Source organism: Sorex fumeus, unplaced genomic scaffold (genome assembly GCF_029834395.1).
Source record: "Sorex fumeus unplaced genomic scaffold, SorFum_2.1 ptg000086l, whole genome shotgun sequence".
NCBI classification, from domain to species: Eukaryota; Metazoa; Chordata; class Mammalia; order Eulipotyphla; family Soricidae; genus Sorex; species Sorex fumeus.
In genome coordinates this window covers 28316906-28344414 of record NW_026606143.1, presented here as the reverse complement: position 1 = coordinate 28344414, position 27509 = coordinate 28316906, and the positions used below count along the sequence as shown (strand labels likewise).

Below are 27509 nucleotides of genomic sequence, written 5' to 3'. Positions count from 1 at the left end.
GGCCTCCCCACAACGGTCTCTAAATTTTTCTTCTCTTTCCTCCTCCTCCTTTCTTCCTGACTTCTGAGTGTAAAGTGAGAATGCATCATGAGGTCCCTATGTTACATTGTTGCCGCTCAGCAGCCTAAAAGAGTCTCCCCACAATAAGATCTAAGTTAATACACTGGTTCAAACCAGCAATTTTTCTAGGCAATGTCATTATTCGAACTCTTACTAGGATATTATAGAAATTTTCAAGTGACATTTTTAGATGTCAAAAAAGTCTTTCACTTAAAAAGGAGAATTTGAAACATAGAGAAATCAATAGTAAGATTGCAAAGTTTTTGTGTCCGATAATACTAATGTTTAATAATGACAGAGAAAAATAGCATGTGGAATGATTTTTTTTAAAAAGCAAACAAAAACATCGCTGGGAGTAATTTTATTGGTGTAGGCACTTTCAAAAATAGCGCAATTTTTAGTTCCTCAAAATTCTTTTGTTATTTTTATATCCAAGAAGTATCTACCTATCTCTCTCTATAAATATGGATATGTCCACAGAAAAAACTTGTACATAACTGTGTACCAGCATAATCTATAACAGGACTAAAATACCTTACTACATTATCTCACAGAGTGACCCCATCTTTATTGGGGAAACATGAGAGTGACACTGTCAAATGGTTGGTGCCAATTTTCTTGTGACTTGTAATTGCTCAAATTAAAACGTGCTCATAAGGGGTGTGCAAAGTTGTGTGTTTCATAAGAAATATATAGAAGCTGCTACCAAGGAATGAGGAGCTTTTTTTTCACCTTCGGGAATAGGTTCTGTAGGGTAATCAGAAAGGGAATCCAAGTGTTTATTATAAAGATGAAGAGAACTGAAAAGAGTCAAAGAGGGGGGGATTCCTGAGACTCATCCCCGAAGGCCATACATTTCATTCTGATCTTATGGATTTAGGCTTCCACCTTGTGGTCTTCTCCAGGCTTCTGACCACTCTCATCTGGCTCTCACATCCAAACTATTACATTCAACCCCATTTGTAGTCACTTACCAGTTTAACACAGTCCACCCTTCCTTCTTCCTCACCATGAGAAGAATTCTGTACTCCAGTGGAATTGGGTAAAAATAAACTATTCTCCTTGGGGCTGGATATAGCTTAGTATAGCTTTTTAGAGTGACACTGTGTCTTTCATAAATCATGATGGATTCTTCTAAGTAAATTCTATTTCCTCCAAATGGATCAGCTCGTCTTTCCTTTCTCTCCATCCACCAGTTTTTACATTGATATGAACCCTAATCTATTATTGTCCTAATTATTATCATAATCTGATAACTGGTCTTTTCTGTTTGTTTTCTTGGGTCGGGGGGGGGGGGCGGGGGGAAGGGGGAGTGTCACACTAAATGGTGCTCAAGCCTTACTGCTGGCTCTGTTCTCAGAGATAACTCCTTGGGGGCGGGGCTCAGGAGACCATATGTGGTGCTGAGAATCTAACCCGGGTCTACTGCCTGTAAAGTAAGCAAGTGCCCTACCGGCTGTTCTATCTCTCTCTCCAGCGCTGTGATAACTGGCCTCTAGTTTTGTCCTTCCTTTTCCACCTTTCATATGAGCGCCAAAGTAACTGTATAAAACATAGACCTAGCATAAAATCCCCATTGAAAGTCCTGAACTAGTATCCTGTCACATTCAGAATAAACTCCCAGATCTTCTTTTTCTAGATTTATGAACTTCTTTCTTACCCAGTTCGTGTCTACTTTTCCAAACAACTGAATTATTTGTATTTCCCCAAGTGAACTAACTCCTTACCCTATATTAATTAAAAAAACTTCACATGTTATTCCCCTGACCTGGAATATTCTTTTCCTTCAGAGTGGGTTAGCTAATTCTTTTTTGTTCCAACAGCTGTACTATGTTATAATTTGCATACCATTAAATTCACCAGGCTTGACCAACTGCTAACCTCAAGACTTCATTCAGATGTCATCTCCTATTTTCAATTGGGTTCCCTCAAAGACGGATCCTGAAACAAAAGATGTGAATGTGACAGGTTTATTTGAGAGGGGATCCCCAGAAATCAGAGTGAAGGAGAAGAGAAGGGGGAAAATGATAAGGAGTAATATTCTAAGTGGGTAATTGCTGTGGGGAAAGGGAGATCGATTCTACTGGGAAAATTTGAGAGCCTGTGTGAAACAATCTGAGTCATCTCACAGAGACGAGGCAGCATGAACTGTTTCCTATTTTTCCCATCACGCATTAATTAAGGGTTGCTCCTAGGAATGGTCGCCCTAGCATTTGTAGCCTGCCCTAGGTACGAAAACTATCTCAGACAGAGAAAGGCAATCACAAAATCATCACCATACATGGAAACATCGAGGTGACTCAGCATAGAGTGAGCTTTTTGTGTGGTCCAAGATGGTAAGGACAGGGAACTAGACAGCATTTCTCTACATCCTCTTCACAGCTTGTGCAACCCCTACCTTTGTTCTTTAGGCGAGGCTAGGGGAACCTTCTTGTAGGTCCCACAAGGCTGATGTTTATGCTACACGCTACACAGTTTCGCTGTTTCACATGTTGCCCTCTGTGCAAGGGACTATGGCCACCTCAAAAGCAAAATCTTTACATCTCATGCTCCACACTTAGCAAAGTGTCTAGGGAATTTCAGTGTCAATGATGGGTAGGGTTGTTGTTTCAAAGCACTCTACATTCATTATCACGTCTTACACCTGAGAAATCACCTTACCAGGGAGATTTTGTCATCATCTTTATTATTCAGATTTTATGGGCAGAAATCTGAAATGCAGTGATTAGAGAGAGCTAGACGAAAGACGTATTTGCTGAAAGCTAGGCCACTAGCCAAAGTACTTTAGATTCTGTTGCTTGGCACAGGATAGAAGGTGGTGGCATTCACCTGAAGCTAAACCTTTAAACCCATAGTAGAACAGACTTTCCCATATTTAGAATAATCCTTTTTAAAAATTCAGAAGATGCCTGAAGGTATAAGCAAGGCAGCTCTACAACTGCCACTTCTGTGCTTTATCTAAAAAAGGAACCTTTGGGGTTTTTTTTTCTCTTTTCTTCTCTCACTTCACCTCTCCTCAAGCTGCCTTCTGATATAACTCTTCTACAATTCTAATACTTGTGAATATGTAAATGGGATTTTACTATTAATTAATTCACCAACATAATGCCACTCACTAGAAGGAAGTGATCAACCATGGGGAACAGAATGCCTTGTAGCTCTGTCGTTTTTAAAAGTCAAAGCAAGAAGTACACAGTTCTAATAACAGAAGGGATGAAGTGCTTTGTTCTTAGGTTATGCTCTGGAGTACAATTTTTAAAGGGATTAAATATATAAACATCAAAGAAAGCGTGCCCTGAAGCTAAGAGTTGTATCAGGAAACTCCCTGCTTTCCTCAGTCCCTTATGTTCATACATAAGACAATGGATCTGGTGATTATAATGGTCTCTGTTCAATTTGCACATTAAAATAAAGAAAGAAAATTAAAGACTCTTTCCCTTTTCAGTATAATGAGGTCTGGTGAACCACTGAAACATGGAAGAATTTCCACAGGCATAAGGTCAGAGTCTATTTGGTTACTTTTTCTGCTATGTATTTTGAAACTACTTGACAGTTTTCCATTTTAACATTTTGAGGGCTTTTTCTTGGTGGAATCTAGACAAGGACTGCAGAAGTTTTGCCATCTGCAAAAAGAGTGGGTTGGATTAAATCAGCAAACACTTTGGGTTCCATAACAATATTTTTGTTGGTCCACAGATCTCCTCTAAGGAATACCAACATCAGAAATGAATCCAAACACTGGAAAACATTGGTGGAGATGCCACAACAAAGACACTTTACAACACTCTTAAATGAACAGCAAACACAGAAATTGCATTAAATTGGATAGCACAGCCGGTAGGGCGTCTGCCTTGCACGCAGCCAACATGGCCGACCCGAGTTCAATTCCTCCGCCCCTCTCGGAGAGCCCGGCAAGCTACCGAGAGTATTCGATATGCCAGACACAGTAACAACAAAGTCTCCAATGGAGATGTTACTGGGCCCGCTCGAGCAAATCGATGATCAACGGGAGGGCCTTTACTTTACTTTTACTTACTTAATATTCATAGCACATTATGTTATCTTATTAAGATGCTCTTCACATTCTATCTAGTTACTTGATGGGCTGGAACAATAGTACAGTGGGTATGGCCTTTGCCTTGCACGCAAGTCTCACAATGGAGACATTACTGGTGCCCACTCGAGTAAATCCATGAACAATGGGAGGAAAATGCTACAGTGCCACTTGATATCTAACCATTTTTTGTGTGTCTGTGTTAAGCAAGATAGTTTTATTGAAACTTAGATATGAGGGGAGAAAAAGAGAGGAAGTATGTGTTTAAGGGAGAACATGGGCTTGAAGAGCTGGCTGATACCTAGGGATTATAGACAAGGAATTAGATAATTTTCTGAACAGAAAATCATGGACTTTGATATCAGACCTGAGTTCCATTTACATTTCTACTCCAGTGCAACCATGTACTGGGTATGAAAATGTAATCCTCCAATTCATTTCCTGACAACAAATTCAACAACACTTGCCCACAGAGTGATTTTGCAAATTATATTATATATGGTACAAGAACATGATAGAGTAAAATTTAACACACAAAGATGCATTAAGATTACCTTCCATTTTATATCTATCCTTTTGATAAAATTTCAGCACAATTATCCCTAAGATTAAAGAGAGTACATATTAGAGTCAACTCTACTTTTTTCCCTTTAAATTCTGCCCTCTCCATACCAGCACATAAGATGCTATAAATGGAAATATTACCATTTTGTATTTAGAAGTCAGCCAATATACTTCCTTTAATATTTTTTTAAATTTAGGGTCGAGAGCAATAGTACAGCGGGTAGGGTTTTGCTTTGCATGTGGCCAACCTTGGTTCGATGCCTGGCATCCCATAGGGTCCCTTGAGCACCATCAGGAGCAATTACTGAATGGAGTGCCTGGAGTAACCCCAAAGCACTGCTGTGTGTGACCCAAAAAGCAAAAATATATTACAAAAAAAATTTCACATTCATGGAGAATACAGATCAACTCCCACCCCCCTTCCCGCCTGAATTATGTTAGTTTTAAAGAATATATATAGATCTAAATTTTCTCTAAAATCAATTTAGAAATGATGTGTGTGTCGGGGGGGGGGTGGTGGGCACGGTTAGATGGGAAAGGAGAAAGTAAGTTTCATTGCATCTCTCCCTGGTGCTGAAAGTGAATAAAGTACCTAAATTCTCATTTGGATGAGGTGGAAGGAAAACTAGTTTAATTTGATGAAAAACTTGAGTTGCACTTCATTTAATATCAAGAAAGGGGCATAAGTAGGAATACCCAGAAAAAGTACTGGTTGTGTTCATTGACCAAGTCTTAAAGTTTAGGACTATCCCAAAGAAAGAGAGAAGGGGACCTCTACTGGCCCCAGCCCAGTGATGAAAAGACTTTCTGACTGACATGTCATATTTACTTGCACATATATATGTATATCATATATAAACACACGTATAGTGCATATGCATATATGTATATAAAACATTCAATAACAAAAATCAAAATAGCAGAATGCTAACTCTGGGCTAATAAATATTCTAAGACTAGAGAGCAACCAGATATCACCTTGTGCTTTATCTTTATTTGGGGGAGGGTTAGTGACCACACAGAGGTGCTCAGGGTTTACTCCTGGCTATACACTTGGGGATCACTCCTGGTGTTACGCAGGAGACCATATGTGCTGTCAGGGATCGAACCCAGGTCAGCCACATACAAGGCAAGCACCCTACCCACTGTACTATCTCTCTGGCCTGTCATCTGTGCCTCTCTTAGGATCACATATTGATGTAACCTTACATCTGACATTTCCCTTCCTCGGCCTTATATTTTCATACTACATTTATTTGGCAGTGCCTGGCAAACTACTCGTGCATATTCAATATGCCAAAAACAGTAACAATAATGGGTCTCATTCCCTTCATCTTGAAAGAGCCTCTAATACAGCAGTGTTGGGAAAGACGAGTAAGGAGAGGCTGCTAAAATCTCAGAGCTTGGATGAATGGAGATGTTACTGGTGCCCTCTCGAGTAAATTGATGGACAATGGGATGACAGTGATACAGTGATACAGTGATATTTATTCAGTCCCATCAGACCAGAACTTCCTTGAGAACACAAATCCCTTGCTCAATCTCTCCCAGTTATTGATCAGAGAAAGAGCTTGCTTACTGAAATAATTGAAGCCAATTAATTAATGCTGGCAAGGCAATCAAAGAAATTTTATGTGAGTTAGGATGTTAAGAGACCCAGGTGAGGGAGGCCACCGTTTCTGTTAGGAGGGGAAAAAAGCAAAGCAAAGGATCTGGATTTGGTTGCCTAAACCCTCTGGTGGTCTGGTGAGCAGACACGGAAACACTCTTCCAAAGTGTTTCTCCGTGAACCAGTGCATGACATGCTCATCTCAGTCCTGAGAAATGACTTTACATGAGTTTTCCCTTTCATTAGGCGAAATCATTTTTTTAAAGAACCCATTATGATATGGAGAGCTACTGAGATGAGAAAGACTCACATATCCTCTCAGTACACTCATGATTAGAGGTCATCTGCATACAACAGTGTGTTTCTTTATCTCAAGTAGAACTCAGGGTATGTGTTCTCTCTTTAACTGCAAGTTTAACAATCTTCATGTCTCCCTTTGAGAAGAATTTCTGATATTACGGTATTGTGCTGCATAAAGGAGCTTCTTGGTCACAACAGGGTAGAGTCCTTGTACATATTTCCTGGAAACATCCTCAGTCCAAGTCACAGGGACGTCTGCCAGGGACCTTTCCTATTTTGAAAGGATCATCCTTATATTTTGGCCTTCCCTGAATGTTCCAGTCTTCAAGAAATCTTACCTATTTCTGTTAGTATGGCATAAACACTCATCACTTAGAAATCCATCCATGTTACTGAGAGCAGAATACTGATAAGTGCACTACAGTAAGGGCCACCACTAAGTGCGGTTGCCCAAGTAGCCTTCACATGACCTGCCAGAATGATCTCATTGATTACACAGAACTGCTTACACGTGAAATAAATCCATGAAAAATTTTATTATTGTTTATGTAGGAAACAAAAAGATGATGTGATTGTTGAAAGCTAATATCTGACAGAGTTTATAGCCATGAGTAGACCCTTGTATCTGACATTACCAAACAAAACAAGCTTTTCTTTGGAGTTCCAACTCCATCAGCACCATGGTTAATATCACTATATTTCTGATAAGACTGAGCCAGACCCTGTTTATAACAGTCACTGTCACTGTCATTGTCACTGTCACTGTCCTCCCGTTGTTCATCGATTTGCTCGAGTGAGTCCAGTAACGTCTCCATTGTGACAATTATTACTGTTTTTGTCATATCGAATACATCACGGGGAGCTTGCCAGAACTTGCCGTGCGGGCAAGATACTCTCGGTAGCTTGCCGGGCTCTCTGAGAGGAGCGGAGGAATCGAACTCAGGTCGGCCATGTTGGCCGCTTGTAAGGCAAATGCCCTACGCACTCTCAAAATAGGAACACATTCTTTATTTTCTCAACAAATTAAATCTCTGTGAAGAAATGCCCTTGGTCCTTCCAATCTAAAATTATTAGAAAGGGATCTCTTAAGAGCAGTCTACGTTTAAAGTAGTGGTGAATATGAATAGTTGACCACAAGAAAACAAGGAAAATACAGTCTGTTTCCTTATGCATGGGATGTTCATCTCAGTATTATTTATAATAGAAAAAAATGTTTAATTAAATTTCAGGGGCCTGGGAGATTGTCCAAAGGACTGGGATAACTATACAAGGCAGTCATGAGCACTGCATATTCCTCCACCCTACCTCAGTAGTATTGTGTTAAGTATAGCCCTGGTGAGCCTGAGTACCACCAGCCCAAGCAGCACCATGCCACCAGGCCTGAATACTAAGCCACAGGCCTAAATATAGCTGGAAGGGTCCCTGGGCTCTTGAGCACTGCAAGAGACCGAATATCATTACATAAATACACTTCAAAAAACCAAATTACAACCACATAATAGGGTTAAATAAATTAAATTCCAACCATTTGATGGAATCCATGCAGCCATTAAAATATTTTATAGCAATATTAACTGGCGTGAGGAAATGCTCATGTATCTAATGGGAAAAAAATGGTTACCAAGAAGCATGCTTATTATGATCTTAAATCTAATAAAAAAGAAAGCTTATTAATAGTTTATATACTTGGTAAAACCCTGTTGCTGAAGGCCACAAGGTGACCACCAGTAGCTGAACCAGCTGTGGGTGTAGTACCAGTGAGTGAGAACATGCACCATCGGTGTCTCAATAAGATGTCAACAAAAGATTTATTGGGTTTTGCTGAGTGATTTTAGAGACAATTTAAGGCAATGGGGCTTGTTCTGGGTTGGATACTATCAGGAAACAGGTGTAGTTTTATGATTGGGTGTCTTAATAAATTTTTGCCTAGGAGAGATGAACAGACCAAGGCTAAAGCTGTCATTTGTATTTTATTTATTTTTATAGTGTCTATCCCTGGCAATGCTAAGGGGATCAAAGTCAGTTGCTCTACCACTTTCTCTGTTTCCCTCACACCTATAACTTGTATTTAAAAAGACAAGCACACAATAGTCATATTATCCAGGACAGGGAAATGTTTGATCATTTGGGGGATCTGAACAAGTTCCTGTTTTGTCTGTGAACAGACATGCTTATGAAGTGGTTCTATTTTGCCTGGATACGTTATGGTGACAGAACGATCATCTCTGGCATTCACATTCAGGGGAATGGTGTTTTGGGTATTCAGCACCACACCAAAGCTTTGTTTGGAACACCAGGCGGCTCCGGGCCATGGAAGTCCAGATGATGAAGTCTGCTTTCCTTGTGCAAGCGCGCGCGCGTGCGCACACACACAAACACACACACACACACACACACACACACACACACACAGTCTGCAAGGACTAGGCTGGCAACAAATGTTACCTACAAGGTGTTTGTAACATTCCGGGAATTGTTTTAAGCACCTTACATCTTTTAAGGTATTTAATCCTCTAAGGCAACTCTAAGGGATCTGGAGCATATTAGTCCATATTTCAAAAGAGAAAAGTGTAACCTAAAGAAGTTAAGCCACTCATCAATGGACCAGAGTAAACAGGAGCATGAATTCAATGTGGTGGCTAGGGAACCCACAGCCTTAACCTCTACACTCTCTTCTGTCTGTTCAGTAAACTATCCACAGAGGCTAAACCATGGGTACTGGCCAGACGGGGAGGAGGAGGTGTGGAAGATGGAACCAAGGCCCTCAAACATGTGAAGCACACATGAGCGACACTCCCCACTCTAATGAATATGATAAGGGCTACACCAGCTGTGTCTGGAAGCCACAGAACAACAACACCCAGAGTTACTTTGGGGGTGGGGGGTATGGGGCTGGCTAGACATGTGTTCTTAGCCCCCAGCCACCTCCCACCCCTATATTTGACTTTTAATAAGAAAAAGCCAACATTTATTATTGTCTTGGTAGAAGCTCTCTCTTCCCAAGGTCACCGTCCCAAACACAAAACTAAGTCTTCGGTGGTGACCCCACCCCACCCCGGAAACGTGGGATCAAGAGGAAAGAAACCTCACAAGGATGCGACCCCCTTCAAGGCTCCCACTCCGTTTAGACAATACTCTCGGTTATTACCCGCAGCGAAGGGCCGCTCTGCACTGCTGTGTGTCTCCGAATGAAAGCGGGCGGGGTGTACACTCCCCCCATGATACACAAGGACAATTAGGGTCGGACTGAAGATTCCGAGCAAATGCCCGGGTCTCAGAGCACAGGCCCTTTCCGCGTAGGTGGAAAACACTTCCACCCCGGGCCCCCTGAGCAAGGCTGGGATTCTCCCGCCCCGCCCCGAGACTCTGCCCAGGAACTGAGCGAGGGGTCGCCGGGCTCGTCTGCCCGCCGCTGGAGGGCTTCGTGAATAGACTGGAAATTCCAGGGCTGAGAGCAAACCGGGGTTCAAAGGGAACCATCTGGAAGGCACAAAAGGCTGCGGAATGAAAAGAGCTTCGAGGAAATGTTCAGGGCTTCCAAGGAGACCCTTCAGCTGCTCTCCCCTACTTCTGCCGCTCGCTGGCATCGGAGCACTGGAAACCTCCCTCCTCGCTCCGGTACCGAGCAGAGCCGGGCATGTGCGCCCCCCCGCCCCCAGAGATGCCCACCCACCAGCCGCTGCGGGCTCAGCCGCCAAGAACTGGGCTCGCTGTATTTCCCACAGCCGCCGCGCACTGCCCCCGCCCCCCGCCTGTCCGTCTGCCCGCGCTGGGAGTCGTGCGGGGCAGCCACCCTGCCATTTAGCACCTCGGCTGTGCCATGGTGGGTGGTTTCCCAAAGCAGGTGCCTTCGCAGCCACTCGGGCTCCCCTCGACTCTTGCAGGGGGTACAGGTCCCGGGAGGCTTTCCCTCCGCGATCATCGTGAATCAGCAAAGCGCTGCAGAGCGGCCGTGTGTCTCCTCCAACAGAAATTAAGATGCGGGCGGGGGGGGGGAAGGGCACAAGTGGGGTGTTGCAGGGGGAATTTCTAGCCCCTCCCAATGTGCCCCTCCCTCCCCGGGATGGCGAATCGGAGGGGGGGGGGGTGTCGGCTGGAAGCTGCCGGTGAACTGAGGCATCCAGCCTCGGGGAAAACAGAGCCTTGTCGGGGGAGCTTGGGGGAGCTGAGAAAGTGGATGAGAGTGGCGGAGGGTAGGAGGAAGCTGGGAGCGCGGGCCGAGCAAAACGGGGCGCCCCTCGGGATGGGCAGCGCCCAGGGTGGGCAGTCCAGTAGTTGCGGGTGTGGCGGAGGGAACAGCGGAAGGAGGGTCTGGTACGGGAGAAGGAGAAAAGGAACCAAAAAAGGAGGAATTCCCAGCCCACGACTTCCTGTTTCCAACGTGCAAGTTCCCAAGTTCTGTTTGAGAAGTGGAAGGCCACTTGGCACCGGGGAGTCGGGCTAGGAAACCTCAGGGAACTGCCTCCCCGAGTCCCCCGCTCCCACCCATTGCCCGCTCCCGCTCCTCTTCCTCCTCCTCTTCTTCCTCCTCCTCTTCGGCCCGTTCCGTCTGCCCTCGGCTTTAATTAATATTCATGCCCATGCTCTGGAGTGCGGGCCGCACTCCAGGGACCGCGCCTCCAGCCGCCACCGCTTCTCGCTTGACCACTAGCATCAGGAGGCCACGCAAGGAGGGACCAGTGCGAGCTGGGGACCCCCTCGCCGCGTCCCTGTCCCCCCCATCATCCCGCCCCCCGCCCACCTTGGGCTGGACAGAATGACTCGGTGGCCCACACTCGGAAATGCCATTGGATCTGCTTTTCAACGGACAGATCCCGGGGCTGGGAGCGCGCGACAAAACGCGCTAAAATTGTACCTGTGCGTGGCCGTTCCCGCCGCCGCCGCAGGTCTATCCCCGGCCCGAAGCCGGCGCCCTCCTTCTCGGGGAATTCTCTGGAGGGGGAGTGCGAGGGGAACCACGGCGGCTGCCTGCTAGCTCCAGGCTGGCGCGCACACGCACACACGCACACGCCCAACTTTGTCGAGCCGTCGGCGCCCCCCGGGCTCCCCCGCGCCCCGGCACGCGGCGGACCAGGGTCTCTCCAGGTCGGAGATAAGGTGCCCCCCACGTCCCCACTCGCGCGTGGGAAGAGGAGAGGGCGGGGTGGAAGAGAGAAGGGGGGGAAAGGCTCCAGACTCCCGGATCAGCTGTTCTCCAACACTCTGCACCCGCAGGGGCGCTCGCTCCAGCCCCTCCTCACCAGGTCCCCCAGACCCGCCCGTGACGACAGAGAAGAGGGGGAGGAGGAGGAGGAGGAGGAGGAGGAGGAGGAGGAGGAGGAGGAGGAGGGTGAGGAGGAGGAGGAGGACGGAGAGGGGAGGAGGAGAAGGTGGAGGGAAGGAGGAGGAGGGTGAGGAGGAGGAGGAGGAGGAGAGGAGGAGGAGGAGGAGGAGGGGGAGGAGGAGGAGGAGATGGTGGTGGAGGAGGAGGAGAACGCAGTGTGGAGCGCCAGGAGCCCTGGAGCAGCGGAGCCCTGGCGAGCGGAGGATCCCCAGACTGACAGTCATTATCAGCACTTTTATTACAGGGGAAGCGGGCGGGGAGGTCGAGGGGCGCGCGGCACAACTGCCCGAGCCCGGCGCGCTCTCCAGCGACCCTCCGTGAGGGCGAGCAGAGAGGTTTTCCGCAGGCGCCTTTGGAGGCGGGGGGGGGGGGGGGGGAAGCCCGTGCCCCAGACGCACTCCCGGACCCCGCGGTCCCGAGGCGGCCGCAGTGCCGGGGGGGATTTGCACGGCTCTTACTTGGGAGGAGGCGTGATCGCCACGTTCGAGCGTCTCCGCTCCCCACCCCCTCTCCGCACCCGCCAGTGCGCGCCGCCACCTGAGCCGGGCGAGAGCCGGAGCGCACGCAGGGCTCCGTGCCGCCTCCTCTCCGCCTCGCGGGGGGGCCGGGGTCCCGAGCGGGGAGGGGGGGGGCCCGCCCGACGGCCCCCCCCAGCCCGGCAGAACTCTTGACTTTCTGTCGGGGAAAGCGGGGCCGCTCCTTGCCGCCTCCCGGGGGCTCCGGGGAGGAGGGCAGGGGCGGGGAGGGCCGGGGGAGGGGAGCGCGGGGCGGGCGGGAGCTGGGTGTCGCCTGGAATTCTCCGTCCTCGTGTTCCTAGGCTGGCGCGCAGAGTCTCCCCGCGATAGCGGCGCCGCCGCCGCTCCCCGCGCCACCCCGCCGTCGGCCTTGGGGGTCGGGTGAGTGGGGTCAGGACACGTCCGCGCCGAGCCGGGCGGGGAGGCGGCCGCGGGGGGGGAGGGCGCACGGGGGAGGGCGGGGTGGGGGCGGCGCGGCGGCCGCCAGGCTGGGGGGCTCCGGGCGCGGCCTCGGGCAGGAGGGCGTGTCCCCGGCCCGAGGGGCCCCTCCGGAGGCGCGGCGCGGGACTCCCCGATGGTGGCGCCGCGGCTCCGGGAGAGCTCCGGGTCTCGCCTCCGCTGCCGCCGCCGCCGCCGCCGCCGTCGCCGCGGGCGCCACCACCGCCGCCGCCGCCGCCGCCGCCCGAGCCCGCGCCGAGCGTGCGCCTCGCCCTCCTCCCGCGCCCGCTCTGCTCTAGGATGCTGCGGCAGGTTCTGCACAGGGGCTTGAGGACGTGTTTCTCCCGGCTCGGCCACTTCATTGCCAGTCACCCGGTCTTCTTCGCCTCGGCACCCGTGCTCATCTCCATCCTGCTCGGCGCCAGCTTCAGCCGCTACCAGGTCGAAGAGAGCGTGGAGCACCTGCTGGCGCCCCAGCACAGCCTCGCCAAGATCGAGCGCAACCTCGTCAACAGTCTCTTCCCGGTCAACCGCTCCAAGCACCGGCTCTACTCGGACCTGCAGACCCCCGGGCGCTACGGCCGGGTCATCGTCACCTCCTTCCAGAAAGCCAACATGCTGGACCAACATCACACCGACCTGATCTTAAAGGTGAGCCGGGGGGCCGCGGGTCGGGCGCGCGGGCAGCCCCGGCCGGACCCCGCTGCCGCGGTTGGGCTGGCCGCGCGCGGGGGTCCGGGCGGAGAGCGCCACCACTTCCAGTCCGGGCGGCTGCCGCAGGGGCTCTACTGCACCGTGCGGCCCGACCCTCCCTGCCGCCCGGCCACCGAGCGCCCCGTCCGGGCCCCGGCCGCGACCGCTGCCACCCCGGCAGCCGCTGCAACAGTTGGGGCACAGTTGGGGCGGCGGCGGCCACGGTCCTTTGTGGGTGCGCCTGTTTGGGTCGCAGTGGTCTTGGGGACGGGGAGGCTTCGGGGTGGCGGGGCCGGGAAGGAGAAGCACAGAAAACATCCGAAAAGTCTTGCTACTTGAAAAACGACACGCTCTACGTGCAGGGAAGGGAGACCCCTCGCCCCGTCCCCAGCTTTTCCCTCCTCCTGGCCTCAAGAGTGTGTTGGGAAAGGCTGCTGGAGGGGGGACGGGATGGAGCGGGGGAATGAGACGCGGGATGGGGAGGAAAAGCCTCCCACCCGCCAAGAAGTATGTTCCGCGGCGGGGGCAGGGGCTGCCTAGCCGTCCAGGGTCCCCGGAGCGCCGCGGTCGCCTCCGTCTTCTAGGAAACGCCGTTTGTGGTCCGCGGTTATTTCATTTCTCACGGTAGCTCCTCTCGCAAGAAATGCAGAAACTTCTTTGGGAAAAGAGGGATTCCCCCTCTCCCCCCCCCCCCCCCCCGCCGAGCTCCCCAAACCCGGAGAGGAGCACTGGAAAGCTAGCCCTGGCCAGAGGGTGACGCTGGCAGAAACAGGTTGTGCCTTGAGCCCTGGGTGGGAATTTGACAGCGAAGTGCGGTTTATGCTAATAACTTTCGGGAAGTTCCTAAGAAAAACTGCAGTGAGGTCTAGAGCTGGAAAAGCAGAGACCTTGGGAGGAAAGAAAAGCGAAAATAGGTGAGGATGTTCCGTCCCAGTCCCTGGGGTGGGGATTATAGGGTTTGTTTACTTAAGCTTCTCCGGGGAGGGCAGACGGGAACTTGTCCCCGCCAGAGGTGCACTGGTGCCCAGCCGGGGATGAAGGTGCTGGTTTTCTGTGGCTTCCCACTCAGTATCGTGGATTAGAGACCAGTTCAATTTATAGCCTATGTATCCCAAAGGGTATCAGGCAATGAAGTGGGGGCGCGGGGGGGGAGCGGGGAGGGGCTCATTCCTCCACCTTTCTTCTTCAGGTAGCCTTTTATCCCTGGAGACAAGCTCGTTTTCCTATACGGCTTCAGTCTATTTGTTGACCAGTTATCACAGCAATTAGAGATGAGGGGAATTCTGACTGGAGACTCGGTGGAATTCGGATTTTCCCACTGGGGTGTCTTGTGATATTTGAAATGGCACATACATCATCACACATACTCATCACACAGAAGCCTACATTAATCCCCAGCTGTTTGCTTTTCTTATGATTAGACTTCCAACATCTAAGTGCTTTTCCGGAGACTTCAGGGAACATATTTTGACACAGATAAATACTGCTCCAAAGGCTTTCCCAGGAAAGCAGGTAGTAGTTTCATCAGGAGCGCAAGGCAACTAGCATGTAGCCAGTCGTGACAGTTGGAAAGCTAGTCTTTTTATAGATGATGTGCTAAACTCCATTTCCCATTGAAATGTTTTTGAGGTAGTGATACCACTGCGGCGCCCCTCCCCCGCCCCCTTCCCCCATTTCCCTTTGAAATGTTTTTGAAGTGATGATATGGGGGGCACCCCTCCCCCACATTAAGTGGCCACTGTGATGGATAGTGAATAGTCCCATTCATTCTCAAGGTTAATGAGACATCAACAGGCACATGGGTGATCTCTTTTCTACTGGATTCTTTCTCTCCTGTTGGATTTTGATCTGTGCTCTCAGGGCAAGTTGGGTCTGGAGCGAGGGGGAGGCTGGCTTTGGCTCCGCAGATGTATTGCCAATGAATTGTTTGGAAATAAAGGGGGATTTTTTTTTAATGTTCTAGGTGTCTGGGTAAAATCAAAATCAAGTCAGCATGCAAAGTGCTCAGCACACGTTTCTGGTCAAAGGAAATCAGAAGACAGCTTATAAAACCCAGACTTAGGAACCCAAGGGAATTGTCTTCAATTTTTATATGTCCAGTTTCTTTTTCTTTTCTTTCCAGGTAGAGATGGGGGATGGGAGGGGCAGAGAAAAATGAGCCTTCACATGCCGTGAACATGTGAAATATGGGAACACGCACTTGTAAGCTTCCTCCACTCCCCTTTTTTTCCCCATTAGAGACATGAAGAAAACTAGTCCTTTACAGAGGGTGTCGGAGCAAGAGCACTGTTTCTGCCCTTTCTGTTTTTTTTTTTTTTGGATACTGTGTCTCTGGCCCCAAGGATAGCACTGACAGTTGACACTATACATATCAACCAGCCTCTGGCTGAAGCAGACCCCAGGGGTAAGGTTCTCTCAGACCCCACTAGGAACCTAGAGGAAGTTACTCACAAGGCTGGAAGGCACTGCTTCCAGCCTGAAGAATAAACATCTGATTCCTCACCATGGCCAATTAATGAAAACCCAAGTTTTTTTTTTTCAGAAGTTGTATAAGTGAGAGCAAGACTGAAACACAAATCTACATTTGAAAACAAGCTTGTTTTCCTTGGAGAAGCTTTTTCAGATCTGGGTGTCAGGACTCAAGGTTGTAGAATTGGATCCTGGACTGCAAGCGGGACTGTCTTGAGCCATGGTGTCCTCTGAAGTCTGCAGGGCAGAGACAGAATTTGGGGACAGAAATGGTGGGACATGATGGTGCTGGAAGGGATCAACCATTCTTTGTTTTCAATCTCTTAAGCGGTCAATCTTCAACAATTTCCATTTCACTAGAAGATGACATTTAGTTCATTATTCGATGCTAACCCAAGAGCCATGATGTTCATCTCAAAGAGAATTTCAAAGTAGAGCCTCATGAACTTTTCTAGGTCTTCATATAGAAAACATTTTCTTGCCTAAAATGAAGTATCAGCAGATCTTATTGATAGCTCATTTGGACGATGACCTGGACAGTACTTGATTTAGTCCGGAATCATTCATGTTGTGTAAACCAGTTTAGCTCAGTCCTGACAAAAACATAATTTTTATAATACTTTGTAAATTGTCCAGTTTGTTTAAATCTAGCAACACTTTTGAGAAGGCAGAAGAAGTGCTCTGATCTCATTTTACAAAGACTAATCCTTAGCAATTAGTGGAACTGTCCATAGGAAAAAGACAAGGATGAACCCGACTGTTTTTCATTCCTGGGCTAGTGTTCTTTAGACTGTAACTTTCTATCTTTTCCTATGATAAACTCCTTGCAGGATTTTATTTTTTTAAAGCCCAATGAAGCATAGCTGATTAACATCTCATACCTACCCCCTTTTATTTAGTGATCATTGAATCATAACTATGTTTTCTTAAATAGATCACTAGTGTCAATGAAAATCCACATGTAGAAATTTGAACTCTCCAAAAAATATTTTCGTTAAAGCTGAAGGTGTTTGAAATGAATTATATATATTTGCCAATATATTACCAAAGCGTTTTGGAGAAACTCTGGATAATTGAACATAGCTCTTTCCCACACTGCTCCTGACACAGAGGAGACCCTCAATAAACACTTGTTGCAACCACTTTGAAATGCATTTTCAATGTGACGTTTTAAAAATATACAGTTCCAAGCAGTTGCAAGGCTTCCCTTCTCCCCCTTCCTAAGATACATTCTTCCTTCTTTACTAACCTGTGTAGTAGTACAACAACTTATTTCAGTATTGAAGAATAGAAGCATTTCTTTCTTTTGCATAACATCTCCTTCAGAGAAACTGCGTAGAATATTTTGTTCCAAGTATGGGAAAGGATCTATCCTCATTAGGAAGACATTCTTACATATTCTTACAGAATGGGGAATCTCATTTTATTGAAATATCAGGTTGCTAACCTAGTTACACTTTTATGTTTAAATGCATTTACAACTAAATTGCAATGTGAGATTAATAGATTTGAACCAGGATTATGTAATTAAGGCTTTCAAAGAAAGGCCACGTCATTTGCTAGCTATGGACTGGGAGAACCCGGCAGCTGGATCGAGATCCCAGTTTTTCCAAATACCATCCCACATTTATGAGAACGCATCACTTCTATAGTGCAAAGCTTGACAAATTCTGGTCTTTTGGAGCTGAGTTGAGCTTTAATCACTTGAAAGAGGTTGAAGAATACAAAGCCACACTGGCCTATGGCTCTTGAAGTCTCCAATTTCTACTCTTCGGTTCTTTACAGAAATAAGTTCAGGCACTGTATTCAAAACGGAGCAAGTTTAGGTAATGGATACTGGTAACTAAGCCAAAGACAGTCAATTAGGGTGAGTGTGCCCCCCCACCCCCAGAAGATACATACACTTGGCAATGGCTGGAGACAGTTTTGTTTGTCACAACTGTGGGTGGGTATTGGGGTGATGGGGAGGGCCTGTGCATACAGGGTGCATAGTAAAAAATGACCACAGCATTAAATTACTTGGTCCCACACCCTGCATGAAGGAGTACATTTGTATATTCCTTTGGTTAGACTCCTCCTGCAGCACTGATGATATACAATGAAAAATTACTAGAAAGAAGTTCACATCCAGAAACCCTATACGGAGGGCCCAGAGAGATAGTACAGCTGGTAGGATGCTTGCCTTGCCCGTGACCAATCCAGGTCCCATCCCAGTCAGCCTGTAAGGTCCCCTGAGCACTGCCAGGAATAACTCCTGAGTGCAGAACCAGGGGCAACCCCTGAGCACTGCCAAGTGTCACCCCCAAACAAAACACAAAAAATCTTTTTTTTTAATTTTTTAAAAAATTGTTTTAATGAGTCACCGTGAGATAGTTACAGACTTACAAACTTTCCTGCTTACATTTCAGTCATACAATGACCGAGTACCCATCCCTCCACCAGTGCCCATTCTTCACCACCAATGTTTCCAGTATCCCTCCTACTTCCCCTTCCCATCCCTCCCCCCGCCCCCCCACCCTGTGGCAGGTGGAGTCCCTTTTTACTCTCTCTGTCCTTTAGGGTGTTGTGATCTGCAATGCAGGTGTTAAGTGCCATCATGTTCGGTCTATAGTCTACTCTCGGTACACATCTCCCATCCTGAGTGGATTCTCCTAGCATCCTTTACTTGGTGGTCCCTTCTCTATCTGAATTGCCTTTTCCTCCAGCATGTGAGGCCGGCTTCCAAGCTGTGGAGCAATCTTCCTGTTCCTTGTCTCTACTATCTTTGGGTATTAGTCTCCCATTTTGTTACTTTATAATCCACAAATGAGAACAACACAAAAATTTTATGGAACTTTAAACACAAATACTATGACCTCTAAGGAGATGCTTTCTGGGATAACTGGACAATGACCTGATTTCCACTGCAACCTCCCCCAAGTTGTGGTTAACCTGGGTCTCTCCTACATCTCCATCCTTTGTGGGCTGAGATCCTGCTGTGCTGATACACTCTAACTGCTTGAGTGTTGAGGTTGCTGACTTGACAGTAGCCTGGAGATGTGTCAATAAGTGGCCCTTATTGACAGGCCTGACCCTCGATACTAGCAGTGACTCCCCTGACTTCTGCAAGGCCCCACTGTGAGCGGTGACCTGGGGAGGAGGCAGGAGACAGTGCTTTGTTTTCTAGCTGCTGTGCCTCGTGGAACATCAAATAAGAAAAGAAAAACTTTGCATCCAAGAACCAGCTGGGGATCAAAGACCTTTGGATTTGGAAGGCGCCTTAAAGGTCATCTCCACAGACACTGAGGTTGGAATCTTCCCTTAGCATCTCAGGGCCCTTTGTCAGCTGATGCCTGGGGCAGCCCAGTCCCTTCAGTGACTTATCCAGGTGGCAGATATTCTTAGGAAAGATTGCGATCAGGCTGGAAAAGGGCAGCATTTACAGATCTGCCTTTTGCGCTTTATTTTTCCCCTTGGGGGAAACAGAGATGAAGTCTCCTTTGATTCTTTCATCTCTTAGGAGGTGCATCCAAATAATCTAAATACAATATCATTCCCTGCCTCTCTGCTTTTAAGAATACTTCATTTGTATGACCAGCAGACTGAAACGCCCACCTCCCTTGTCTCATTTAGATTTGGGGATCAGGGGGCTGGAGAGATAGTATAGAGGGTATGGTGGTTGCCTTGCAAGCAGCTGACCTGGGTTCCATCCCTGGCACCACAGAATTTTCCTTGAGCCCCACCAGGAGTGATCTCTGAGCACAGATCCAGAATTAAGCCTTGAGAATCACCAGGTGTGTCCCCTGAACAAACAAAAATAATAGATTTGGGGAGCAATCACTTTTCCATGCAGAGAATCAATGGGAACAACCTGGGTAAATGGCTCATTGAAATAAAAAATTAAATATAAAGCCAAGTGTGAGCGAAACTCCCCCCCCAACCCCCAAAGGCTCATGGGATCTTGATAGGTACCATATCTGAGAAAGAGAATTCTCTCTTAAAATTAATGGAAAAAACTCAAACTGTCAGGATTCATCAGACGCAGGAACCTGACAAAACAGCTGAGCAGGAACCTGACAAAACCTGGTGACTCCTGACAACTGGGAGAAACAGAAGTGAGCTAAAAGCAGAGCTTTGCTTCCTGCCTGCAAGGTGGCGGATCACATCCCTGCCCCTTGAATCTGCTGACACTGGAGCTCGGGAGATGCAAGGGGCTGGATGTGATCCACTTTGACTTTGTAGGGTGTGCCATCTGGTCCCTGACTCTGGGGCTCAGTATGAGCCCCAAGTGATACTTGAGCGAGGTTTGAAGCAGACCTTTGAAGTCAGCTGCTCACTAACACATCACAGCCTTCAGGCCTGTCTGTGGCTCAGCCTGTGAGACCGCCACATGCCCGGAAGGCCGCGGAACTTCCGAGGACTCCTGCCAGACTGAGTTAATGACCAGCAGGGGAGGTGAGTAATCTCTAACCTTTAAAAGACAAAAAAAAGAAGAAAGAAAGAAAAAGGAGAAGGAAAGGAAATCAACACCAGTTGTTATTTCATAGGGAAAACCCTGAATAACATGTCTTACCTTCAATTTCAGACTCATATTTGGAACAAAAAGGAGGCAATGCGGGAATAGGGGAAGCTCTATTTATCATCTTGATCTCCAAGAAAGCCTCTCAAGAATATTGGTTCTGGCATTTAAAAAAAAATCCCGTTATTAGGTCTTCCACTCTAAGTTGTGGGTTCCAGATAACATCAAGCTGAGGATCTGAGCACAAGCAGTGAGAACCCCAAACTCCAGTAAGGAAGGGGGACAGGAACTAAGGAGTAGCAGGGAGCCAGGCCACACAATATCATCTCTGCCAGCTGTGCACCCCCGTGCGGGGTCAGCGGGTCAGACGTCTGAGCACTGCACGTCACTGCTGCACCAGGGCACATGAGATCAATCTGGTGATTCCAGATACAGTTCACAGCCCCACAGTGACTGTTTCTGGGGTTTGAGAAAAGCCTTTGAGAGCTACAGCTATTTGCAGCCAGTGAGTTGGCCTGTGGGAGCTGAGACCATCTGCCCTGAGTGTCTTACCCCATCTAATGTTACATATGTATATGTGGTGGGGAGGGCCCAGATTCCATACGAAGGTTCATGGAGATGGCCCTGGCCCCTTCTCCATGAAGCTTTCAGGTAAGATTGATCCAGCAGGGAGGTTTACTTAGCCTTGAAATTGATAAGTGCCATTTTCCGTTTTGCCACTGGATGGTGGTAAAGATGATTCCGAATAGGTCCTGTGCTTCTGTGTGCTAAACCTCCAGCCCTTCCGCCCTCAATGGAGACAAGAAAAATAAGTCTGTAGCCCCCATCTCACGCCCTCCATCTTTACACAACTGCTTTTGTTGTTCCTAGAAATATTTCCCACCCTTACTCTAAGGTCAGACTCACATCCTTCCTACTTTCCAAGTGCTTTCCAGATTTAAAACTCCTTCCCTTCCTTAAATCTATCAGGCTATGGCATCCACATTCTTTAATGATAAAATGCACATTGCATTATATAATTTGCTTAATTTTCATGTAATAGTCAGGATGTTTTTTTTAAAGAGTATAAGCTCTTCAAAGGCAGGAGCAATGCCTGATAGATAATTCCCACATCTCCCCTAGAGCCTAAAATAATGTGAAATGTATGTGTGACTGGTGGTCAATAAATTGCTGGTTGACAGCTTGTAGGATGGGAAATGTGCTCTTCCTTCCTAGTGATTTATTTTAGTCAAATGTGTTGTGCCTGGTAGCATAACCATGTGATTTCTTTAGATTTGTCTTCATTTTTCATCCTTGACAACTCTTGGTTTCAAACTTGTTGATGAGCAATAAGCATCCATTTTGCCTCAGGATCTGCTGACAATTCCTTTATATGCATAGAAATTCTTCGAAAACAGAACCCTTCTGATCAAAGTGCTATTTGGAATGGGATAAATAAGCTTGACTTTAGTCTCCAGTGGTTGGATTCCACGTAGGAGAAACTCTGCCGGTCCCAACAACCATCCTCAGTCATTATGTGTCCTTATTTGCATTAGGTAAAGTCTCAAACTTTGACCACAATCAACGTCAAATGTAAACATGAAACGTTTCTTTAAAAAAAAAAAACCTAGCCGTTTTCTGAGAGGAAGCATCAATGTAGAAGAGACCATCATTCTAATGTTACTTAGCCAAGGAAGGGCCAGGGATGTGGCTCAGTGGTTGCACACATGCTTTGAATGTGTGAGGCCCAGGGTTCCATTCCCAACACTGCTGAAATCAAAAGCAGGATAAGGAGCCTAGATAACAGAAAGGCTTACTCTAAGAGGTGAACTTAAACACAAATGTTACTGGGACAATATCAGCATATTTCTGTATCTCTGGTGAGTTTTAACACTGGAACGGCTCATTTCTCAGCATTGCAGAAAGATTTCTTTGCCCATTCTCCCATGAGGCTCTCCTGCTAGGACTCTTGTCAAATTCCACAGCTTTGTCAATTCTTTCTGTCTCACCTTTGCTATCAGACTGTCATCACAAGTGACCCCGCAAATCTTTGATATTCTTAGTACATCTTAATTTTTTTTTGTAGTTCACATCAGTGCCTTCTACTGTCTGCTATTGTTCTGGTAAAGCACGGAAGCAAGGGGTGTTAATGAGTCAGGGCGGATTGCTCTTAGGCTCTTCAATGTCTTTAATGTGTACCCACATCACCTAGCCTCTTGAGAAAATACGAATTCTGCTTCTTTCCGGGATGGGGCCCACAATTCTGCATCTGTAAGTTCTGAGGTGATATTGATGCTGCTGGCCAGTGGAGGACACTTTGGAGTAGCAAGGCTCAAATTTAGCTGCTGGGAATAGACCACTGGATTTGGAATCAGAAAAAAATAAACAAGAACAAGTCCCGAGTCTCCAAAGTATGTGACTTTGGCCAAGTCCTGTCACCTCCCTGAGAAGCAGGTCTTTCATCTACACTGCGCGTAACAGCATCTCCTATTCCACTCAGGGTAAGAACGGAGCCACCTGAGGTATGTGAAGGCGCCCTGTTGCCGCAGCTTTCCGTGAGGTGTGTGATTGTGATTGCTATTGCTTTGATGACTTATTACTTTCCCATACACAGCAGCTCTTTGAGGGCCGTGACCGCCCGTTGAGTAAATACACATGTAAGCTCTTTTCCCCCTTTGATCCAACAGGCAATAATGGGTGCTCCATCTACATTCTCAATACTCAGATTGGCAGTTTGTTGCTCTTTAATGACTCCATCTGAGTCATTACAGATGATTGGATCCATCCCACCGCTGAGCACACAGCTCCTAAATTCTTAGGCAGGCAGAGCTGTCAGTAGGGATGGGCTGAAGGAGGCAGGGCGGTGGGGGTGGGGGGTCCAAAACCTCATCATGCTGGATAGAGTTCTGCACACAAGCCTTGGGTAGTGACTGAGCTTAAAAGCTCTGGGAGGTTGGGGGCTCCTATTTCAAGATTCTCCTCACTCCCCCGCCACCAGCCACCAGCGAGGCACACAAGAAAGGGATTCTCTCTAGCATTTTAGGTAAGAGAGTTAGTAACAGGCTCCTTGTTCGCTTAATTTACATGACTACAGTGTTTCCCCGGAAATCTTGCCTACATAAGTAGATCTGCAAGCACTTCAAAGGAAGCATATCATCAGAATCGGCAGAGATCAGGAGAATCAGGAACAGTGTTAGCTCTAAAGTCCTTTGAAACTGGAATGTAAAATTCTGCTGACTAATTTAGGTCATCACCTGCCCCCCCCCCCACCTTCCCTTTTCGAAGATTTCTTTTGATAGGGTTATAAAACAAATCTTTAGTTATTAAAATCAAAATCAAATCCCAGGAAATGTTCTCTCCCTACTGACTTAACTTTGCCTAAAATCGTCCAACTCAACCATCCCTTTGGGGGACAGTTTTTAAACCTGAACATGCTTGCCAATTCCCGGGGACTTATTAAAACAGGAAAATTCTGATTCAGACCTGGGACAGCAGGCCACGTCTAACTAGTTTCTCAGGCTGCCATTGCCAGAATGGGATTCACCCTGACTCCAGCAGTGGACTGGCAGCCTGAGGACCTCTGTGTCCCCTACCCTCAGTGCCGTTTCATTCCCCCCAGCGCCAGAGCAGGACTTGTTCAATGTCTCCCACTCACAACTCTTTTTAGCCACAGAAACTTTATGCGACCCCGAGTACACAAAGTAGGTATACAGATCAAACATATCACTGTATCACTGTCATCCTGTTGTTCATCGATTTTCTCAAGCGGGCACCAGTAACGTCTCCATTTGTCCCAGCCCTCCTTTCGTAGCAGCCACTCCTTACTCGTCCTTCCCAATGGTGCCGTATTGGAGGCTCTTTCAGGGTCAGGGGAATGAGACCTTTTATTGTTACTATTTTTGGCATATCGAATATGCCACGGGGATCTTACCAGCTCTGCCGTGCAGGCAGGATACTCTTGGTAGCTTGCCAGGCTCTCCGAGAGGGACAGAGAATGTATGTAAGAGAATACAAGCAAGTATGTATTTAAAGCAGCAAGCATGTGTTTGGTTTTAACATACTTGATCAAACATATACTGATAATAAATCAGAACTTGAACACCTTTTTTTCAACCCCCATAATTAGACCTAGTATGAGGTCTCAACACACAGTTTAAGAAGATAGGTGCTGAAGCAGTAATTCTCCAAAGATTATCTAAATACACATTTTAGGGCTCACCCTCAGAATTGCTGCTTCAAGAAGTCCCGGGAGGCCTAAGAGTTGCATTTCTAATAATTTCCCAAGGCGATGCCATTCCTCCTAGCCCAGGGAACATACCTGGACAGGATATTGGGTTCCAAAGGGACCGGCTTTCCTGCACTAGCCAGTTATTCTTACACACCAAAAGGGTTTCCAAGGATTCAAATCAGCATAGTTCAGTTCTGCTACCTATCACCCTTGAGAAAGCATCAGATTCCACAGGTCAAAAGTTTCAGTCTCCCAAGACCACTCTCTACCTCAGATACTGGCCACAAGCCCAAACTGCCACCTAGGCTACTGACTGACCAGCAATGGACGTGACCAGTTCTGAGGGACAGGTTCAGATGATGATGATGATGAGGATGAGGATGATGATGATGATGATGATGATGATGATGATGATGATGATGATGATTACCATTTGGATCAAATGATTGTAAATTAGAGGTTCTCGGGATCCCTCTTGGGGGTCAACAATGAGTTTGCTAGAACTGGCCATGTGGAACTCAGGAAACTTGTTTACTCACTAAATGCTTTGTTAGGAAGATCCATAAAGGACTTGAATCAACAGCTGAGGGAAGAGATGCAGGGGGCATGGGAGTAAGGCCTTGAGCTTCCAGGTCCTCTCCAGGAGTGCCTTTCTCCCTCAAGTCTCTTTGTGTTCACCAGCCCAGAAACTCCACGAAGTTTTTCCTTTGGGGCAAAAGTGGAAGCTTCTGTCCAAAGGCAAGACTGAGTAGCCCATTAACAATTGAGCTTAACCTCCTGCCCTTTTCCCCACCCTGGAGGCTGGGCTGGAAGCTGTCTGGAAGTTCCAACCCTCTCATCACTCACAGGGCTGGTTCCCCAGGCAACCAGCTGCCATCCTGAAGAGTTTTCCAAAAGTTACCTTCATTAGCATAACAAGAGACACTCTTTGTCGCTCCCAACATTTAGGGAAATGCCAAGGGTTTGGGAGCTATGACTGAAAACCAAATATGTATGAGCAATATGTCCTTTGGTCATCTGAATGACCAAAGCATGTGCTTATAAATCAGTGTATTACAGACAGCCACTGCTATAAAGCCTCCTAAAGGTGGTCTCTCCCTCTAGAAATACAAATAACAGAAGTGATTTGCTCAGCAGTTCATTCTGAATCAGGCTGTAATAGGTTCTGTGCAGAGGATACTACTTAAGTCCGAACCTTTGAAGTTTGCAGTGGAAGGCAAGCTAATTGGTGAGAGCCATAACCAGTGCTTGTCTCCAGGCGCTAAAATTTGGGAGAAAATGCTCAGGGCATTTTGAGATGGGACATGAAAGCAGAGTTCTTGCTAGTATCACCATGTGATTGCCAAAGGTTGCTTTCTTCCAAAACTTCCCACCCATAGGGGCAGCAGAGAGTCTTGGGCACTATGGTGGTGGTGGGTTGCAATAATGATGTACAACAGAACCACAAACTTTCAGACTTTTGTAAATACCCAAGCCTATAATAATGGAGGCGGAAAGACTTTCTACGTACATCAATAGACATTCAACCAGAGAGGTACAGTAGGTACAAACAGGAGATACATTTGGAATTCTGAGGTAGGGACCAAGCTCTGTTACCAGAGGTAAAGTACCCAGCAGGAAGGAGGACCCCAGTAGCTAGTGTTTAGTTCCAACTATTGTGAGAGTACTGATAAACAGAACTGAAGGAAAACCGGAGTGAAGTTCACTGAGTGCTGGTTTGGGCACCGCAGCTTAAGTATTGCTCGGTAACAAGCTCCAAAGTTTGAGGCTGTAGGAACTATTGATGCAGCCTTGATCTAGTTACTCAGCCTTCCTGGGTTTAATTTCCTCACTCATAATGTGGGATTAGAAATATTGAAAATCACAGGAGAGTATGTGTGAGAAAGAACTTTGTAAAATGCACCATACATAAAGCCATACAAACAGCACAATATCTGCATTGACTGTGCTCAGGATTGCAAGAGAAAAAATTGTTGAGGATTTGGGAAGAAGCAACAACCCCTGAGTCAAACAGGTTATATATTTCACATCACCGTCTCCTCTAAAACATGCTGTCTACCTTTTACTAACCAGAAGCATCACTAGTATGGCCTCCCATAACCAGCACCTGTATTATTATATCCACCTAAAATGTAGCATACCTGATTCTCCGTTGCCTACACTTTAAAAACCCTGGATATACAGTATTCAATTTAGAAGCCATTGGCCACATTTAGTGGCATAATTGAAATTTAAATTTTATCTATAAATTCATTACCTCATTTGCTCTAGCCACTTTTCAAGCACTTAATAGTCACATATGCCTGCAACAATAAACTGCAGAATCATCATCAGAGGAAGATCTATTTGGCAGTGCTGCTTTTCACAGATGAAGTAATTTATATCTCATATAGTTATCTAATAAGCAGTGAAATCAAGATTCAAACACAGCTGACATTAGGTGTCATTTAAACAAGTAGACCTGGTTATCTCCAGGAAAATTAGAAAACAATGAGGCATGGCCCCCATGGTATCTGATGGCATTAAGGTGATTTTAATTAATTAATTAATTAACTTTTTGCTTGTTGGGTCACACCCAGCATTGCTCAGCGGTTACTCGAGGCTCTGCATTCAGGAATTACTCCTGGTGGTGCTTTGGGGACCATATGGGATGCTGGGAATCGAACCCGGGTCAGCCGTGTGCAGGGCAAACACCCTATTGCTGTGCTATCACTCCAGCCCCTTAAGGTGATTTTTAAATCAGTAGCAATGTAAGGAAGGACTCTCTTTGAGTTTTCAC

At 47.0% G+C, this 27509-nt stretch overlaps 1 protein-coding gene across 4 annotated transcripts in view; it reads left to right on the top strand.

The window, feature by feature from the left end:
* The first annotated feature begins 12045 nt into the window (after positions 1 to 12045).
* Positions 12046 to 27509, top strand: part of PTCHD1 (patched domain containing 1) — a 61735-nt gene continuing 46271 nt past the window's right edge. The window contains exons 1-3 of one of the 4 annotated variants that reach the window (XM_056131160.1): positions 12046 to 12129; positions 12728 to 12806; positions 13163 to 13514. In XM_056131160.1, coding sequence (XP_055987135.1) covers positions 13164 to 13514 — 351 coding nt within the window. In that variant the 5' untranslated portion in view covers positions 12046 to 12129; positions 12728 to 12806; position 13163. Of the gene's footprint in view, positions 12228 to 12695; positions 12807 to 12879; positions 13515 to 27509 lie in introns of those variants that run through there. The other 3 variants (XM_056131159.1, XM_056131162.1, XM_056131158.1) reach the window with 3 other exon arrangements.